The sequence below is a fragment of the Sitophilus oryzae genome, unplaced genomic scaffold (assembly GCF_002938485.1).
Source record: "Sitophilus oryzae breed Bouriz unplaced genomic scaffold, Soryzae_2.0 scaffold_693_pilon_pilon, whole genome shotgun sequence".
Taxonomy (NCBI): Eukaryota; Metazoa; Arthropoda; class Insecta; order Coleoptera; family Curculionidae; genus Sitophilus; species Sitophilus oryzae.
The window spans coordinates 25698-46935 of NW_022147299.1; the positions used below are offsets into that span (position 1 = coordinate 25698).

Here is a 21238-nt window from a genome sequence, read left to right on the forward strand (position 1 = left end):
TCAATCCTAAATAACTCGGAAAATATCAAATTTCTGAAAAAATGTTACAGAACATTTTTTTGCTTAGAATTCTTCCCTTTCTTGATTTTTACAATTAAAATGGGTGATTTATTTTTCAGCCCCGAGAAGGGGTGGCACTCACCCCCAGGGTGAAAGCACACATCGCTACTATGTAACTTTTGTTTCTTACATCTTACATATATCTCTATTCACTGTTAAAATTTCACGTCAATCTATGACGTGATCACGTCAAGAATTCGGAGGTAATACCCTATTTTTATCCTCGCTTACTGACCTATTATATTTTTTATAGATTGCGAATGATTGTAAATCGTAAACTCTTAGGTAGAAGGAATAACTGAAACCAGAAATTTATTCCACTAATTTCGAGGTTCAGAATGAAACTTAAAAGTAGAGGACATAAGAGAAACAGAATATAGTTGCGATAATTACCAATAATATTTCTGAAGTGCCGTTGCTCTATGATAACATCTCTTTCTTTTTCGTTTTCTAATTTGAATATTCTCTGCTCCAATTCGAACTTCGTCTTTTCGACATCGTCTCTGTTTCCTTCTATGCGGACCAATCCACTTTCGTCAATATTGATGGCTACGTTAAAATCGTCTTTCAGTTTATTGACATTGCTTCCACTTTTGCCAATGATATGCTTGAAAAGCTTGTTATCTACTTGCAGCTCCACAAAAGACATGGTCTGAATTAGGTCGTTAGCGATAGCTTCTATTTGTTCCTGTGCCTTTTCAACCTACAAAACAAATATTTACGTAAACACTGTAACACTGTTCAATACTAAACAGAGTAGTTTTCATTGTGGAAATACAATATGATCGAAAAAAAAAACCGCGTCAGCGATGGCTATGAAATGAAGATCGCTGCCATTTTATCCCAAGTAGCATTTTTAGACACAAAATCGAAACAAAATATCTGCAGAGAAACATTGCGAAACAGTTTCGTCACATTTCTGATACATATGTTTCGTAACATAAATCGCTTTTTGTTTCAAAATATTTTACCAAAATGTGGTTTCGCTACATAAGCTATAACAATTAGTAGTGGGAACTATCGAATGAATACTATCGAAACATTCGATAGTTGCAATTCATTCGAATAATTCGATAGCTAGTAAAAAAACATTCGTTGAAAACTATTCGAATAAAAATTATCGAATAGATGCGTCATCTGCCTTGAAATAATGTATTCTAGTAATTCGGCAGCAAAAACCATTCATTTATAAAATTCATTCATTTATGAAATTCATTATTCGTCAGGATATGATTATATAAAATATTAACTGGATTTTAGTTGTCGCCCGGCGACGTAGGTTTCTTTCCGAGAAATTCGACAGCGGTCGGTGGCAATGCTAGAAAGAAGCCGGCATCTTTGATTTTTTGCGGAGTCATATAAAGATAAGGACACATTATTTTTTTTATTGAGGTGCTAGTATTTACACAGAAAATACATTATGAAGGGCGCTGTTGCCATATATTGGTTTGGCTTTAGTTAGTTAGGGATAGTATGTCTATATATTTTGCATTTTTTTATTAATATTCTGTTGTTAGGTTAGGTTAGGTTAGGTTAGATAATAAAATATTTTGGATATAGGAAAATGATTTTTAATGTTTTTAAACAAAGACTGGTTTAATAAAAATAATAATAACAGTAATAATTTGTTATACCTATTAACAACAAAATTTAAAATAATTTAATATAAACGTTTTTTTTACGTAGTAGCAAAATATAAACAACAAATTAGATGTCAAAATTATTTATATTAGATCCTATTTAAAAATAATATAGTCTTTAAATTTTTTGGCATCGTTGGTTTATTAAATAATAATAATTACAGAACTAATTTGTTATATTAACAACAAACTTTAAAATCATGAAATATAAACATTTATTAATTTTCTAAGCATGCAGTGTAATGGAAGGAAAATATAAATGAAAAATTAGAAATCAAAATTATTTATATTAGGTACTTTATATTATTATTTAAAAATAATATTTACTTTTACTGGCATTTACTTTAAAAAATAAATGAAATATTTCTTCGCAAAACACTGCATGTAAGAGAATTAGCATAAACAAAATACAAACATCGTTATTTTTAAATTGGCACGGGTAAAACTTCAAGTTCATCTCATCTCTCTTAAAAATTGCTACTTCTCAAAATTTCCCATTAAAAAATAGACCATATATACCATATAAAATAAAATAATTGAAAGATCGGGCTACGGAAAATCACACAAATTTTCGGAAAAATTTTGACACCTGCAAACGCACACAATCGTCAATTAAAAACTACTATTTTAGTATTTTAAATATTTTAATAAACGCAAAAATAGCACAGTATTTATAAGGTGAAGGTATAAAAATTTGAAGAACTAATAATGCACTGACGCACACAAAATCAAACGAATACTAAATTTCATTTATCAAAAGCATTCGATAGTCGTGGCTCAACGATAACCATTTAGTCGCAGGGCGAGGTTGTCACATATGCTTTAGTATACAAATGAATGAATGATTTTATTCGAATAAAACCATTCGATAGTTGAAATCATTCATTCAGTAACCATTCGATAGTCTAATTCATTCGATAGTTCCCATCGCTAATAACAATAAAGATCTTAATGTCAGAAATTTTTCGAAAATTTTAAGAAACATATGTGGCTCACATTTACAGATTTCGTACACGTTTTGTGCCTGAAAAGTTTCCATAATTTATTTCATATTCTGTCAAATATGAGAACATAACCTTACTTTATTGTTTGGATTTTGTTCTGCAGTTTTTGCAATTAAGCATTCTTCAAGTTTTTATAGTACTATAATTAAAAATGCAGGAGGAATACTACAAATACAGATATTTTTCTTATGCGATTTTATAAATATTTATTATACGTATTACAGAGATGATTTGTTTTAGGAATAAATGTAATAACAACCACTACCCATACCCAACAGGAGACCGAAAAAAAATGTTACCAGCAAACGTTTTTTTCTGTTTTTTTTCCACAATGGAATACATGTTTTTATGTTTTAATAGTGTTATAATAAGTAAATAAAAATGTTTTAATTAATTTGACCAGAAGTTTTAATTGGCGTTGTTGGCGGGTGACTAGTTCGAAATTTCTACACAGATAGTGCTTAATCGAAACATATTGGAAACCAGGTTTCCATTTATTGTCAATTCTTTTTCAAAAAACGAGTTTCTCTCTTTTTAGGCACAAATATAATATAATGTAGATGATTTGTGTCCGACTCCATGTCAATTTTATAAAATAAAGAATTAAAATTCCGCCATGTTGGCTAATGGTAGCGTTTTTAACTAAAAATATGTTTTTATCGGCTGTTGAGCTTTTAAACTCATAAGAACGCATTCTACTTACATTGATTTATATATTTTTATTTTCGGAGCCATGATATAGAAATAAAAATAAAAAGCTATATTTGAAACAAAAATATTTTGTAGCAATAAATAATGTTATATAGAAAGAGTTGCTCTTTAAGAGCATTAAAATATGAAAGTACATTATTAACTTAAACGATGAATTTGCTTTTGCCAAACATTTTTTGTGCGAGAAAACCTAGAAACCAAAGATCTTAAGACAATAAAATTATGGCGTAGGTCGACATGATGGTTGTTTTCATTTTCAAATCCACACAAAGACATAGACTATTTTAGTTTGGTATTTTGTTTCTTCACATTTAGAAACAGTGGCTACTGAAAACGGGAACATCTTGGACACAAATTGCAGAAAATGTTTTGAAACATTTCCTCTAAAAATTTTGATTCCGCATCGAAACATTTCAGGAAACGGCTAGTGCTACCACATTGGAAACACACGTAATAAAGCCATATAAAATATATAGGTTTCGAAAATGTTTCCTATTTGTGGCATACCGTTTCCATTTTGCGTCAAGAAACAGACACGATTATTAGAAACATTACCTAAAATATGTCCAAAAATGCTATTTGGATATACATCACTAGCCCCAAGAAATTTAAATATTTTCAATTTAATTAACTTGAATTAAGTCCAGTCTGTTTTTTCCTATGCCAACTTATTTTCATTAAAAAAAATATTGATAGACGATGATTCCCTATGAAGTATTATTTAGATAAAAAAAATTATTTAGAATCATTATTTCATAAAATAAAATTTTCTAATACCTCTTCTGGTGGTCCCTCAATCTTAATCCTGTCCTCTTTGTCGGTAAATTCGACATGTACTTTTGGCAAGTTTTGCGTGATTTCCTTGATTCTTTGTCCTTTCTTGCCGATAATGTACTTATGCAACCAGGATGGCGCAGCTACGTCGCTAGAGCGCACAGAGTTGGCCTTTTCGTAAACGGCGCTAAGGGCTTGACCTAGCTTATCTTGGGGTCCCCTCAAAGTGATCGTACCTGTTGGAGAATCGCTAGATGGCATCTCGACGCTTACGCCGGTGTTTTGAAGGATTTCGGCTATTGTCGCACCTTAATAAAAAAATCAAAATAAAACGTCAACGGTTTTAAAAGACGTAACTATTGAAAAAACTAAAGTGTTCTTGAATAGTTGTATTTAGATATTTTAAATAGTTTTTTCTTTGTGTATTTTTTGTTTGGTTTGGTTAACGTTAAGCATTTTATTTTGTAGGCAAATTTATTTTATTAGTCAAACATCCCTGACAAGTTGGTCTCCGTTGAATTAACGCAGCGGTGTTTACAAAGAATAACTATTTTATTTTGTACACGGGATAAAAAAAAATTGAAATTGGGATAAATACCCGATGTTTTTGGATCCGGCATATACCCAATGGGTAAATACAGGGTTCTTCGAATTTGGATAAATACTGTCAAAGTATGGCGACATCTGTCGGGAAGCGGACAAAGAAGGAGAAAAGCGAGTTTGCCAATCAACAGAAATTTCGAGAGACAAAAGAAATAGGACAGAATTCTAGAATCAATTTTTCGAGAAGATCTGCAGCGATATACAGGGTGTCCCAATATTCCGTGGACATAAAACTACTACGTATTTTTGGAATCAAAATAATTCCATTGGACACAATTTACCTCTATACAAAAGTGCTTTGTTTGTCCGCTAGAGGGCATCAAACATTAATAAAGTAAACACATTTTTTCAGATATTTTGAGAACCGTTATTCTGATTTGAATGAGATTTTGGGTGTGTATGTTTTGCTAAGTGTTTTAACATTTCATTTTCACAAAAATCAAGAAAAAGTACGGGAAGGGTAAAAACTACCCCCAATCCTACATACATTTTAGTATAAATATTTTCCAACTCCACCAACGACAGATTTTCTTTTCGTAAAATGGTCCCTCTAGTATATACTACATTTTTGTCTCTTGTAAAAAACGCCACATCGCATAGTTTTTGAGAAGAATTTTTATGGAGAATTTATTTTTCCAAAGCAGATCTACAAAATATAGAGTGACTTCCAATATGCCGTGGACATAGAACAACTACGTATTGTTTGATTCAAAATAAGTTAATTTCACATAATTTACCTTTATACAAAAGTGCTTTGTTTGTCCGTTAGAGGGCATCAATCAAAAATAAACCTGAACGTTAATTCAAAATTTATTAATTTTTTTCATCAAAATAGGTTAAGCCGTTTCGGAGGAGTATGGTAACAAAAAGTATTAAAAAAAATATGTTGCCCTCTGTATCTCACGAATTATCAACTAATTTGAAAATCTAAAAATACTCTCAGATCGTCGTAATAAAGTGGCTATGAGAATGTGCAATTAGTTTTTTTGATTTTCTAAAAAGTAACGACAGGAAAAAATAAAATTGATTTTCTAAAAAATCCGTTTTTTTTCCAAAATTCAGAAATCCTTGAAATTTTTAAAAGTTTCTTAATTGCATCTTGGTGAATATCCCAAACCAAAACTTTCCTCCAATTTAACCAAGTTCGTATCTATTATGGTTACTGAGATACCAATGCTCGTACCCTGAATCTGTAGCACCGTGTATACCTGGTATATACTCAACTATGCTTATTTTGTTAATTTAATAATCACTATAACAAATTTTAACATTTTATTGTTATCTTACTTATCTCACACCACCTTACTCCATCTTACCCCACCCCAATAGCTTACTAGTATCGAAAATACAGCCAATGTAGACAGTTTAATTTAGATTAGGTGAATAATCAAATTTTACAAGGGGGTTCCCCAAGGAAATATTCTCTCAAGATGCATATACCCTACACCTTCTAAATTTTTTTGGTATAAACCAGGGGCGCTATTCTGTAAAATCGTCGGTATCGGTAAGTTACGACAGCTCTCGATACGTATTTGTATATAGTAAAAATGTGTTAATTGTTGTTGTCATTGTTACCGATCGGTCCTATGGCAGATATCGCAAATTTGTACCGACGAAAATCGGTATCTCTACCGTGCCCTTGTTAACTTCACGGTAGAGATACCGAGAGTCGTCGGTACAAATTTGCGATATCTGCCATAGGGCCGATCGGTAACTATGACAACAACAATCAACACGACGCTCATTGGCCGTACGTACCGATAGCTGTCGGTAACTTACCGATACCGACGATTATACAGAATAGCGCCCCAGGTATATATAGTAAACGCCACGAATGTTTGGGAGTGATTCATCGCTTGATGAAGTTAGAATCGACACGCGCGCTATTATTTTTACATTAAAAACGTAAATTTTTACCGCAGACGTAGGTTTTTAAAGGCCCAGTCTAAAGTTTGATTTTCATGCATCCGTTGTCCAACGAACCGATGATACGATATTAATTTTATTGGTTGAATTTAAAGACTTCGGTTGGTTAGAAACGGTTAACCAATCGAAGCCTTTAAATTCAACCAATGAAATTAATATCGTATCAACGTATCGTCGGACAACGGATGCATGAAAATCAAGCTTAATCATCTGCCTGCGCTCCTCCTACTTATTCTAAAATGTTAGCGTGATTGACAAAGACGATACTATATCGCGTTTCTTTGATTGATTCGTTTTTGTGCGTCAGTCCATTGGTGTGCTTGCAGTGCGACCAATGGGGCATTCCATTTTATATTTATAACCAAATATATATTTTGACAAGACTTTGACACTTAAAACAACAAATTACAACAGATTATATATTGATTATTATATGACTTGAAACACCACGGCACTGGAATTAAGTTTTATGTGACCTTGAACAGATTAGTTCACATGGTAGCGGCCGATGAATCACTCCCAAACATTCGTGGCGTTTACTATACCCAAATTTCTTTATTATACCTATTGGGTATTTACCTACCGCCCATCACTGCCCACAGTAATTTTTAGAAGTATCTAAAGAATATTTATCTAAAATAATGATCCCAACAATATCAAAATAAAAACTTACGTTTAGGCCCAATGACGTATTTGTGCTGGGTTTTCGGCACTTCCACCGACACCGTCGCGCATTTCTTCTCCATCAACTTGTACACCTCCTCGATCTTGGCCTTGGCGGCCGCCACGCCCTCTTTATCGCCAGCAATAAATATCTCGTCCTTCATGACGGACTGCGGCGGCACGTTGATCTTGGCACCGGTCTCGCTGATCAGCCGGTTCAGCGATTCGTTGAACGCTCCCACGATGAACGGGTGGTAGATTTTCGGAATGTTTAGTCGTTCGGAGGCTTTTTTCGACTGCTGGTCCGACGTCACTCTGATCTCGTGCTCGGCCTTCTCTATTCCTTCCTTAGGCCCGGTAATGGTGATGACGTCCGATTCGTCGTTCATGTTAGGCACGGATATTTTGGTGGCCGTGTTCTTTTCCAATTCGCGCAAACGTTCGCCTTTCTTGCCCAAAATCCACTTGTGGTGCTCTTTGGGGATTGGGATGCTCTTATGGGCCTAAAAAATATAAATATAAATGAATAATTACCCCAGTATCATGTGGTTAGGTTAGGTTAGGTTAGGTTGTTGTGTGCATTAGCATATTTCTGCATATTTATTTAAAAAAAAAAAACAAATATATGATCTCTAAATAAATATTTGACTGAAAAATGCGCCACCATCAGTTATTTTTGCGTCTGAGTGAGAAACGATGACTTATGGTTAAAAATGACAAAAAACCTTATATTGCTGAAAATGGATGCATAGAATGTCCCATTTTTGTGTGCTTTATGGAGTTTCTCGTTTATGAGTAGATATACAAAGATGTAATTTTCACACGGCTTTGCTGCTTTTTTTATGAAACTAAAAATGCTGATGTTCTAGAGCACAAATTTTTCATAGCGTTCTTAATTCCTGAAATACAGGGCGAATTTGAAAATGTAGCATTTTTTCGACCCCATTCAAATCTTGGTTATCTAATAACTTATCGAAAATGTCAAAATTGAGTCCCGTTCAATTTTTCACGCATAATCCAGTGACTAGTCCAGTGAATCCAGTGACTAGTCCAATATCCATATAACTAGTTTTATTCTGGGAGCTGTCATTTTCGAAATTTGACTCAAACTCATGTTTTTTAAATGGGACACCCTGTATATATTTTTTTTAATTCTATTTGTCTTATTATGAGCCTTCTAAAAATATACTTACCCTATACTTATTTTCATAAATAAGGTAGAAAATACAATATTTAACTTTTTAACATAAGAGTAAATCAACCTAGTTTAAAAGAGTATTATTTTATTTTATTTAATTTAAGATAATTTTGCTTTCCGTCGTGTTTTCTAAACTACTTAACAAATCAAACAAGACAAATAAAAAATAATATACAGGGTATTCTATTTAAAAAAAACAAACATAAGTTTGGGTCATATTTCAAGAGATGATAGCTTCCAGCAAAAATCTAGTTACACCACTGAGTTCCGCGTGAAAAACTCTATGGGACTCAATTTTTAGGCTTTTCGATAAGTTATAGGATAACCGAGATACGAAGGGGGTCGAAAAATTCAACTTTTTCAAATTCGCCCTGTATTTCAGAAACCAAAAGGGCTAGGACAAATCTGTGTGTGCTATCTTTAGTTTTTTTGTACCATCTCTGTGTGTACCATTTTTTAGTCATCAAATAGTATTACAGTGATGTGAAAACCCCATCTTTGTATCTCTACTTATCAACGAGAAGCCCTATGAAATAGACGAAAAAGGGACAGCCTGTACAGGGTGGCGCCTCCCATACTACGAGGAGGCTCCAAGAAGAACGACAGTTTGTGTATTAAAACGAAATGTTGTCACTTTCACGCCTTTTCGCAACATATGGAGATCAGAGTTCTACAGGGTGTCTCCAAAAAAATTTACACATCAAAGTTGTGTTTTTTGTAATGGAACACCCTATATGTATATTAATGGATTTTCGGATTCTAGGAAAAAAATAAAGGTAGGTTTCGTTAGAAAAAGCATATGACTAAAATCTAAGGTCTCCGACATATTTAACATTCTCTAAAAATGAAGAAAAAATTTCAACTTGAATAAAAGCTATCTAAATTAATATTTATCCGATATATGCTAATATGTTGTTGAAATGACCATTGTACTTTAAACCAAATTAAAACTTTGTCCGAAAAGTTATACAGGTTGAGACAAAATTAATATTGAACATTGATCACTTTTAAACTGGCTACTCTATTATTTCAAATGGAACACCCAGTATGTTATTCCGATATTCAATGGAGATTTCATCTCTCTTCAAAATACTATTGAGATTGCCTACCACTCAGACAAAGATTTTCCTAGATATTTTCATTTTTATGATTTAGTGTCAGTAGACCCTTATTATTGTGATATGCCTGACGTTACTTCAACATAACTGTCAAATTAGTTCGATTTGAACAACTAGTTATAATTCTGTCAGTTGAAATGAAAAAAAAATCAGAAATTTACCGAAAATGGAAACTTATCCTACAGCAAGGAGAATTGATATAAATCTATTGATTGGTAAATGCAGTGTGCTTAAATTCTTCTGATTTACCTAGTTAAGACAGCGTTTACAAAACTCCATCTACTACTGTCGACTACTTATAAAATTCCATTTCTATACAAGAGAAGCGCTACCCTGCAGTTATGGAGCAATCCACAACTGATTAAAATAGTTGGCAATAAATTAATACGAAATATTAAGATTAGTGATTGTCGGGGGCCGATACTATAATAAATTATGAATCGAAATAATTTAACAGATTGTTAATTCGTTATCGACGTCATTTTTTTTTAGTTTTTCTCTTGTAAATTTATTAAGTTTTGACTGTTATCGGTGAAAACGACATTTTTCAACGTAAACATTTACGATTTTTCAATACTAGAGTACAAACCTGTGTTTGGAAATGCGTCAGTATTTTGCGTCTTGCTTCGAGAACTTCGTTTTTCTTTCCAGTCACGAGAAACGTTAGAGATTGGTCTCTGGCGTGGGATATTTCGATGTGAGCGCCAGTCTCCTTCATGATATTGCCGCACGTCTGAACGGATTCGCCTTCTCCAAACTTTGATCCCCCATCGAGTTTGCGTTCTTCGAATGGTACTCTGGAACAATAACATAAATTAAAATCCGATTACCAATGGTTCTAGTACAAATTTGCATTTTTTTCTGACATTTAAGTCTATGAAACTATATTGAGTGTGTTCATTTTAATAATGATTAGAGAGAACAAAATTAATAGAAGGTTTAAATATAAACCGGGTTATTATAAACATTTGTCCTTATTTTTTCCTCTACGATTTTCTCTAAAAAATCACAACTTTTTTCTGAGAGTTATTCTAAATCACTTGCACAGTTTTAAATTATTGCAATAGTTGAAAAGTAATATTTGTTGTAGGATTTCTTAAAGAATTTTTTATTTGCAATCATTACCACAAGACTTCTTCCCTTAGGAGATACAAGACCTTGTCGTTGGAGGAATGGGACAGTCGTAGCCAGGGAATTGCATCAAGATGTATAACGATGCCAGATGGGACTACCCTATCCGTCATACCAGGCACCAATTACTGTCTGTGGTTATGTTTCACGGGCAGAGGATGTACGTGTCTTAGCTGAACCGCCCAAACCAAGAGGAGACAACCTCACCAAAAATCTAAATTCTACGATGGCGGGGCCAAGTTAAAGAGATGCGTGGCTAAATAAAAGAGCATTTAATGGTCTCAACCTTGGGGCACCATGGGGCACCCCACTGTATTTACATTTACATTAACAGTGCAAGTTCCAAGGGTCCAACACCCTACACAAGTGGCAGTGGCAGTGGAGCACAAGCTCGGGAGCTTATAAGGGTCGAAAGCTTACCTCGAGACCCAACAGGCTACACAAGCTACCGGCGCTAGACGACCCGCTGAGATCTCAGCGGAGCAGAAGTACGGAGATACATCGAACTGCTTCCTCGAAAAAGAGAAGAGTAAAGGTTGATTCTCACTATACCTTCCATTTCCATTCCATATCCATTCCGTATTTTTTATTGTATTGACGCTATACGTAAGCTTCCGTTCCGTATCAGTTCCATACTATTTATGGTACAATTTATATCATTACGAAAGTTTTATTTTAAAAATTTCTATCTTTTTCTTTCTTTCATTTTTTTTCTATCTAAAAATCTAATTTTTAATTTCTATCTATCTAAAGGTAATAGATTTAAATAAGAGGTGAAAGAATAAATAAATATCAGCAAAATGTTAACAGAGCTGGTACAAATAATGTAAGAACTTTCTAGTCTTTTCAAGACCTATTCAGTTACGATATAATATTTTATGTAAACGGAAAGGAAACGGAAGGGAGCTGATATGAAAGGTATAGTGAGAAACAACCTTAAAACAACCAAGGAACAGTCTGGAATATTTCCACCAAAAGGCAAGAGAGTGAGCGAAAACCTCACCTCTGCTTCGGCAAGGATGGAAAAAAGCCAGGATGGAAAGCCGTCCAACACCGAGAGGCAAGCAGAAATCACCAGCTTTGCGGCTATTGCTGGGCCCAGAGGTTGCACTGGCCACCGACTAGCAAACGGCTCTAGAAAGAGGCGATACTGGACGAAGTAGTAGCGAGCGGATTGCAAGGCAACAGTCTACAAAACGACACCTAAGCTGGTTGCAATAGGGAGAAAACATCACTAAAGAGGCTACTAATCACCGAGAAGCCGAATAATTTTGCAGATACACGCAGTATTATTTCATATAGCGCTTTCAATGTTAAAATACGAGACAAAAATCATTGGGTAGCTTTGATAAAAATTTACTGTGGAAAATGCCATATGAAATATAAAACCGGGAATATCTCCGGAACCGTTAAAAATTTTGAAATACTCCAAATACAAAAAATGTTCATTTTTTAATTCTCCATCTATTGAAAAAAAATAATATACAGGGTGTTCCATTTAAAAAAACAGAGAAAAATTATTTTATATTTTAGAAAGCTTGAGAATAGAATATTAGTAGAATTTTGAACATCCTGTATGATTTACGAGTTCCATATTTATAGCAAAGTAAGTACAGACCATCTAAAGTAAATACCTAATATAGTTTTCATTTCAGGACAGTTCTTGTATTATTAATAATTTTCTTAAGAAAGACTGAAAAATATATAATTTTTAGTTACTTATTAATATCTCTTAAATTATCGAAATATGTTTACTCATGTCTTAGGATTATATAAATTGATCTGAACGGAAGCCAAAAATGCAATAATATACAGGGTGTTCCATTTAAAAAAAATCATCCCGACCCACTCACGCTTCTTTCAGCCACCCTATAGAGGTTAAAATGTTTTCCTGAAATACATCCTAGTACATACTTTAGGTTTGTTACAAAATTCCCAAGTTTTTTTATTCTAGGAGCTACAGATGCCCGACGCACTATTGCTGGACCCTGTAGACGTTACGTTCACTACTGTGCATTGAAAGAAGTTTCTATATTTTTATTTAGCCCTTTAAATACTAGTATCAGGGGCGCATATACGGGAGGGGTAATGGGGGTAATTACCCCTCCCAGGAAGAAGTTTTAAGTGATAAAATGTCGTATAACATAAAAATTCTTATAAAATAAATTAATCATACCAATCAAAATAGAAAATCAACAACGGGTACCTGTGCCTAAACTACCGAGTGCGTCTCAAAAATGGCTCACACCTATAACTTTTTTATTTTTTCAAATAAAAAAACGAGATTTAGTATGTTAATATATGACATAAATTAGGATTGATTGACGTATTCAGTTGTTTTTGATCACTTCCTGTTTCACCGGAAATGATTACAACTTTTAATTTTTAAATGGCACCCTCGGTATTTTTTTATTTTATTCGATAGAAAATGGATTTTCTGAATAGAATGACATATCATATGTCAACTTTTGACATTCTCGCTTAATAAAAAATTGTATTTTAAAATTCAATCTAGAGTGCCATGGCTATGTCAAAACTAATTCTCAATCAAGGAGCCTTGGAAAAATAGATTTGATCGTCTAATGTTTTTAGTGTCTTGTCATGGCCAGTTAGAAAATGCTCAAATCGTATTTTTAATCATATCTCAATTTTTTCAAATGGAACGAGGCTCATAAGCATAATTGGAAAAAGCATTTTTTACGAATAATTTGATACCACACACTTGGTACTTCGAGTCAAATTTTCGTTACAAACCGCAAGGTATAATTTCAAATAAACCATATGCAAAAATGTCAAAATTGACATATGATATGTCACTATTCAGAATGTTATTTTCTATAGAATAAAGTAAAAAAATACCGAGGGTGCCATTTAAAAATCAAAAGTTGTAGGCATTTCCGGTGAAACCGGAAGTGACCGAAAACAATTGAATACGTCAATCAATCTCAATTTATGTCATATACTAACATACCAAATCTCGTAGTTTTATCTGAAAAAATTAAAAAATTATAGGGGTGAGCCACTTTTGAGACGCACCCGGTATACTTAACCATACGTTTATCAAATTATAGAAAAACCTCTTCAGCAGCACACATTATATTCAAATAAATGAACGAGAATTTATTTGCTCACAGAAAATGGAAGAAACAAAATCGTAAAATTGCTGAACTTACCGTATTGTTTGGAAAGGTTAAATGCCCTTTGATACGTGGCGTAGTAATTAGGGTACAAACCAATAGCATCTAAATGTCATTGGTACAAACATAGTGCAACAAGGTTTGAGACTAGCGCTTCAGAATAGGTATCTCGTTGTCGCTAGCCTCGTAGATCGACTGATTTGATTTTTTAAGGCCTCGGCGACAAACAAAAAAACAGATCAGTCGATCTCTAAATAAGAATTAACTACTCAGCAACTCATGGCAAATCGAATGACCAAAAAATATATTAGAACCTTCAACATAAAAAATACAATTTATCGTAAAAATAGGTTTGAATGGCCCTGTATATTAAACAGAATATTTTAAAAATGCGTGTCAGTTTCTAAATGGATTTCGTTAGAACTATTATTGTTGATTGAATATTCAGTGATGCCAAACTAATTGCCCTATTACTAAGATATTGAGATATTGACCAAAGATTGAAGAAACCTAGTTTTCCAGCTGTCACTGCAATTTACATATATAAGATTAGTGAGTGTATCCTACTCGTATTTATTTTTTAAAAGGAATTAAAATTCGTCAATTGTGAATCATAAATTAATTATAAAAGTTATGAGAATATAATGGATTACAAATACAAATTGGCAAGTCAATTTCAAACAAAGGCAATCACCATATAATTTTACATAATATACAGGGTGTCTGAATATTATGTTGAAATAGAACTACTACGTATTGTATATTGTATAGACGAAAATTGTATTCAATTAAAGTAGTATTTTTAGAAATATACGTGAACATTTTTAATAGTGATGGGGTAACTCGAGCGAAAATTCGCTCGAGTACTCGATTATTGAAATAACCGACATCGCTCGATTATGAACGAGCGATGCAAGTGACGAGTTACGAGCGACGAACACAAGCGATCCTAGAATGAAATAAATGGAAATCTGATTTTAATGTGACATACTCGATAAAAAGCCGAGAGAATTTTCTACGTACATTACAGGTAGCATATTTATACGACCCCATATACCGTGCTGGCAACAATTACTTTTGGGTCGGCATTTACATGTGTGGAAGTAAATCGCATAGGGATCTTATTAAGTCGGAGTGAGAGAAATGCGACCGACCGACGCGACGCGCGACGGTGTGCTGTTGCGGCGTTGCCGATACGCCTTTCCCTATCAAGTAAAGTAAAATCACGATCGCAAACCGCTTATTTTTAAAAGACTTTTTCAAGAGATAACTAGATAAAATCATTAGACATGTTTCTGAGCATCTGAAATGGAATTATAAGGATATCGTTAGGGTGTCATTTTTTTATAACGAGAAAACATCAGTAATCGCGATAATTTAAAAACTTAACTTTTTAATACATAACAGGCCATAACTCAAGAACCACTTTAGATATTGAAACTTTTTTTTATTTTCAAGATCGTATATTTTACAATATGTTTACATAAGAAAAATTCGTTAAGGTTGTTTTTTCCATTCAAAAATTGTAAACAATCCATCCATTTACTTTTAGAGCATAGCAATTTTCAGCAATCGTGTAATTTTCTTATTGATAAAGATTTTCACATACTGTCTACAAAGAAAATACAGCAGAAATACATATTAACAAAGTTCTTGAAAAAACTACAATCTATTATTTCTAATAGATTTCGAGATATCGATTTTTGAATTCAGAGTTCTAACAGCGCAACCACTATCGAACACCCACTCAATTCCACTTATTTTTACCAAAAATGCAAGTGTTTCTAGCTTGCACTTAAAAAAATTCAAGCTATAGGGAAAATTATTCAAGCTATAGGGAAAATTACAACGACTCGTTAATAAATAAACAAATTAAGTATCACGAGACGTAATTAAATCGTGAAGCTGAACGCATGACGTACACCTTTCCCTAGAACTATAAGTCCTACTGACAGAGATATTGATTGGGTCGGCCGGTCAACTGCGACAAATCTGCTATATCCCCTTCCACGTCTCTTAGCGATGTGCACAGTTTCTCGGTTTATTTCATACGTTTGGCAACGTGTTTACTGTCCTCTCTTTGTTCAGTACATTATAAACGCATTGTACTCTTCTTACATACGGAAATCTCGACCCAAGACTAACCTTTGCCAGCCCTTAGTATATATTTATCCGTATCTAGCGTAAAATTTTACGACCTACATCGACAATGCTTTGAAATAAACTAAATCCTAAATCAAGCGATCAAGCGAATCTCTCGCCGCTTGCTACTTGCCATTTGCCATTCATCACCGAAAGAATATGTGCCCTGCGCACGCAACTTACTGCTTGGCGCTTGGCGTTAACGAGTACTTACAACAAGCAACGGGCGAAAAACCGTATTTTTAAATACGAGCGACATTTCGCTCGAGCGATCGCTCGGTTATTGTAATCGCTTGAAACTCGAGTACTCGATTAATTTTTATAACTAGCATATACGAATAAACAAATTCTTCTACACAATTATATCTTTTTCAATATCCATGACAGATGAAATCCATTGAATATCAGATTATTTTTAGTATTAATCATATTCATTGTATCTTTTCTTGCTGGACTATACACTTCTTTTAGGAAATTCAATTATATACAAGGTGTGTGTTAAATATGCGCAAATGTCTAAGGACTGGTAGATCTCGACAAAAGAAACATATTTTCTCTTTTCCGTTTTCCAAATAAGTCCAAAATAACCGAGTTATTTTACTTTGAAAATTTCCAAAAAAAATATTTTGCTTAAATTTGAGAACCGGGTTGTCTTCCGGGTTTCTGTTTAGAAAAAACTCCACTTGTTGCCTTTTCTGGTAATAACTGTATAATAATATTATGTCATGACTTACTAATATACTAATATCTTACATGAATTGAAAAAAAAAGAGTAATAATGCTAAATTTATTGAAAATGTTGAAAAAAAAGAAATATCAAATTTTACATTAATAAGGCATGAACTCTGGCTGTATGTTTAAAATATGTTTTTACTGTGAAGAATATTATCATTCCCCATGTATCTGTAACACTAATTACATCCTGTATAACTGATTAAAGTTTTATATGGATATGTTACGGTTAAAGTCTGATGTCCGGTTAATGTGGACATTAACAGGTTAATGGGTTTGGGTTTGGTTATGTTTTTGGTCGTTTTGTTGTGTGTTATTCTCGTGATTAACCGGACATCGGACCTTAACCGTAACAGATATACAGGGTGGCGCACCTCATTCGCCTCGGTTGATTATACGAAAATGGAAAGATGTAGAAACAAAATTTTTTATGGGTATATGTGGGAAGTCAATGTGCATAATTTAAAATTATTTTGAAATGTACAGGGTGCGTCAAAACTAAGATCTAAACCAAAGTAAAAAATAAGGGTTTAATATGTTTAAAAGCTTTGGTTTTTGAGATATTTAAAGATATTTAAATATGCATGCTATAATAAAAAAGTTTGCAAACACCTTGTACATTACTTTTCAGAATTAATTTTTGTGCTGAGTTTCAAGCCAGATAAATAAACTTTACTAAAAAAATTGATTGCTTGTAAATGTATACAGGGGTATCAAAAATTGGTGGTCTATTTTAAATATTTATTTTACATAAAAACTTTGTTATTTCAAATGCAGCACTATGTATTTTTTTAAATAAGTCGAAGCAGATTTAAATGCTCTTTCAAACTATATTAGGGTTACCTGGCTCAGATTTTCAATAAAAAGCGATTTTTCAATAAAATTGCAATCAAGACGGCTGGTGTCGCCATGGCAATTTTCTAGAGACACTTAGTAGCTATTTTCAAAATCGACATTAGTTTATGGACTTTATTTAAATTTATATAACAGGTTATTTTTATTTAATTTACCTATAATAAGGTTAATAAGTAAGTATTTATAATTTTATCAAGAAAAATGAAGCAGTATCTGTTGGCTGGAGGAATGGATATGTTACTAGTAATTTTATATTGTGAGAACACACAAACATTTTATGAGGACACATGTTTTATGTGGCCTGAAGAGTTTATGCTCAAAGATATCCAAATAGGAATTTTTTTGACAAGCGTCCCTTTGAAAAAAAAACTGTTTTTTCTATTTCGCAGAGCTGATAGTGTGGTAAATGAAAAACCTATTAGGCAGAAACCTGTCTTTTATAGAAGTTCTTTTATAGAAAATCCAATATATCTACAAGTCATCATAATATAAATCAAAAGAACGAATTTCTTCATTTTTCTTGATAAAATAATAAATACTTTACTTATTAAACTATTGGTAGGAAAATTAAATAAAAGTAAACTGTTATAAATTTAAATAAAGTCCATAAACTAATGTCGATTTTGAAAATCAGCTACTACTGTCACTAGCATATTGCCATGGCAACACCAGCCATCTTGATTGCCATTTTATTGAAAAATCGCTTTTTATTTAAAATCTGAACCAGATAGGTATAGGAAACCCTAATATAGTTTGAAAGAGCATTTAAATCTGCTTCGACTTATTTAAAAAAATACATAGTGTTGCATTTGAAATAACGAAGTTTTTATGTAAAATAAATATTTAAAATAGACCAGCAATTTTTGATACCCCTGTATATATTTAAGGAAGCAATAAAGTTTTTTAGTAAAGTTCATTTCTCTGACTTCAAAGTGAGCACAAGAATTAACTCTGAAAAGTAAATATAAAAGTTGATAAACTTTTATATTATAGTATGCATATATTTAAATATCTTTAAATATCTCAAAAACCAAAGCATTTAAACATATTAAACCCTTATAATAAATGCCTTATTTTATGCCCAAGAATCCAAAAATGAAATAAAATACCGGGTGTGTTCCATAAGAAAAAATATAACTTTAGTATGGATCTTAATTCTGAAACTGTATATTTCAAAATAATTTTAAATTGTGCACATTGCCTCACCACATATACCCATAAAATATTTTGTTTCTACATCTTTCCGTTTTCGTATAATCAACTGAGGCGAATGAGGTGCCCCATCCTGTATAAGTATCAGGTTATTAACAAAACGTTATATTTTACTACACATTTGTATATTTAACTGTAGCAAGTGAATGAGAAGACTTTGGCAATAGGTATGCCAACCTTCACTCTAGCTTGCATCATAATTTGGCATTAATAGTTTTTGCAAAATTTTTAAATATCAAAATTTGCTTAGATCCTAATGCCATAAAAAAATGTATCTGTTTACCCAATCAATTTTGAAAAATCACATAGATTTTGAGTTTTAAAAGTAAAAAAAAGGTCAAATATAATTTTTCATAACAAATGTTTCATTCCACAAAGCACTCAGTATTAATAATGAAACAGATTTCATAAAATATTTATTATCAAGTTGTCAACTTTCTTAAATTTTGCTCAAAAATTGCTAAATTGCAAGAATAAATGCATGACTATATTTTTTCTCTACAACTTTAAAAATACTCTAATCTTAAGGTTATCAGTAAAATTAAACTTATCTAAATTACTTTGGCAAATATTAGTATTGGAAGAAAAACAACTTTGTATGTTTCTTTTTGAAACTCTTTCTGTCTTTTCAATACCATGCAGATTCACTTTTTTACATTTTAATTTTACAGCAATTTTGAATTTTACAATATTTATATCTATTCAACCATACTTTTACAAATTAAAAACTGTTTTTAATTTTACAAATTAAAAAAAACTTACCTGAAAACTTGTGTAATGACTGAAGAGCTCACTCTCATCTTATTGTTAATATTGCCCCATTGAGGAGTGGCATTGTTGGTCTGTTGCGGTAAACATGACTCAGGTAAGGCTGGAAAGAGGTCGTCGTAACTTTTAGCTGGTGCCTCGTAATAGGCTGCGCCCTCTTCGTTCACTGGTTGCTGCATGTTGAGAATGTCCTGATTCGCGCCAAGTCGTTACAGCAACACTGAAAATTTATAAATGATATATGATGAACTGCCACTAAAACTTGACAAAAAATATTAGTTCAGACTTAACATATTCAAAATCAAATATTTATTAATAATTTAATTTTCATTAAAGAATTAATAAGTTCGTACACAAAATTTAATGTGAACATAACTGAATATTGTATTATGATTATATATGTAGTTTATTCTGATCTATTATTTACTAATTTAAAATTAACAAAATTATCAGATATTTAATAATTCCCTACTAAGGTAGATGTCAACAAATATGTTTAGTTAATAACAGGGCAAATAATGCAAAACTTTTGAATAAATAAGTAGTTAAATAATATTTAAATTATCAGAACATGAACTATTATTGAGGAATGTACATATTTAGGTAGATATTTAAACCCTGATTTGAAACAAAATAAGTTAGAATGACCAACAAAAATTAAAAATCTATATAACATTAATCAATGAAACAGTGCAATATAAAAGACACATATTACCTTTATCCATAGAAATTATTAAATAATAAATAGTTTTTTAAAATTCCAATATTTCTATTAGCATATGGAAAAGTACCTATAGTTGGAACATTTAAAAATGACAATTTTTATTAGATCTCCACTGGAAAACACTATAAACACGGGTTGGTATTATTATTAAATCTCACTCGTTAAGGCAATTATATTGGAAATAATTAGATAATAGAAAATATTATATTAAACCAATATGATAGTGGTCGACGTGTCACATTATGAACTGCAAAATTAAAACGTTCAAATAAAAGAAAAACACTTACTGTACTGTAAAAACAGTAAATCCGTCCTAAGAAAACTGGGATCTAGAGATTATCCAGCTTCTTGTGGTTATCTGGAAAATAATATGGAAATAAAAACTATGAAAAACAAAAGCACGTTTTAAACATACCCAATGACAATTGGAAAATGAATTTTAGTAAAATATCCAAATCCTTCTGTAAACGTCACCTACCACAGGCGCAAACGTCAAAAATATCTATATTTTTCTCGACTGTGGTGTCCTCTGTTGTTACCGAATAAAAGGATACCAACATCATAGATTTCTCTTTTTGCCTTTTACATTTTATTTTATATTTTATTTTAATTTTAAAATATATACCTACCAATAAACTAAATAAGATTTCAATTGGTTTGTTTTAACTAAGAATACGTAAGTACTTTCAAAAAGTAACGGTTTGTTAGGTAGTTGATTTACATAGTACTAAGTTGTCTTTGAGAGATGTCGCTACATTCCAAAAGATAGATAATTTACAAAATTAAATAAAACACAAATCAGTTATTACAATTGTTATTACTGAGTTTGTATCACTGTTT

The 21238-nt window shown here is 32.2% G+C and overlaps 1 protein-coding gene across 1 annotated transcript in view; it reads right to left on the minus strand.

Annotated features, from left to right (window-relative positions):
- The window catches only part of LOC115888288 (vigilin), a 40423-nt gene extending 19546 nt beyond the window's left edge, over window positions 1–20877 (minus strand). The window contains exons 1-7 of the mRNA XM_030907963.1: window positions 20814–20877; window positions 20686–20756; window positions 19669–19894; window positions 10287–10494; window positions 7392–7884; window positions 4193–4497; window positions 454–763 (exon numbers count right to left, since the gene is read on the minus strand). Coding sequence (XP_030763823.1) covers window positions 454–763; window positions 4193–4497; window positions 7392–7884; window positions 10287–10494; window positions 19669–19853 — 1501 coding nt within the window. The 5' untranslated portion in view covers window positions 19854–19894; window positions 20686–20756; window positions 20814–20877. The remainder of the gene's footprint in view (window positions 1–453; window positions 764–4192; window positions 4498–7391; window positions 7885–10286; window positions 10495–19668; window positions 19895–20685; window positions 20757–20813) is intronic.
- Between the last annotated feature and the right edge of the window lie 361 nt (window positions 20878–21238).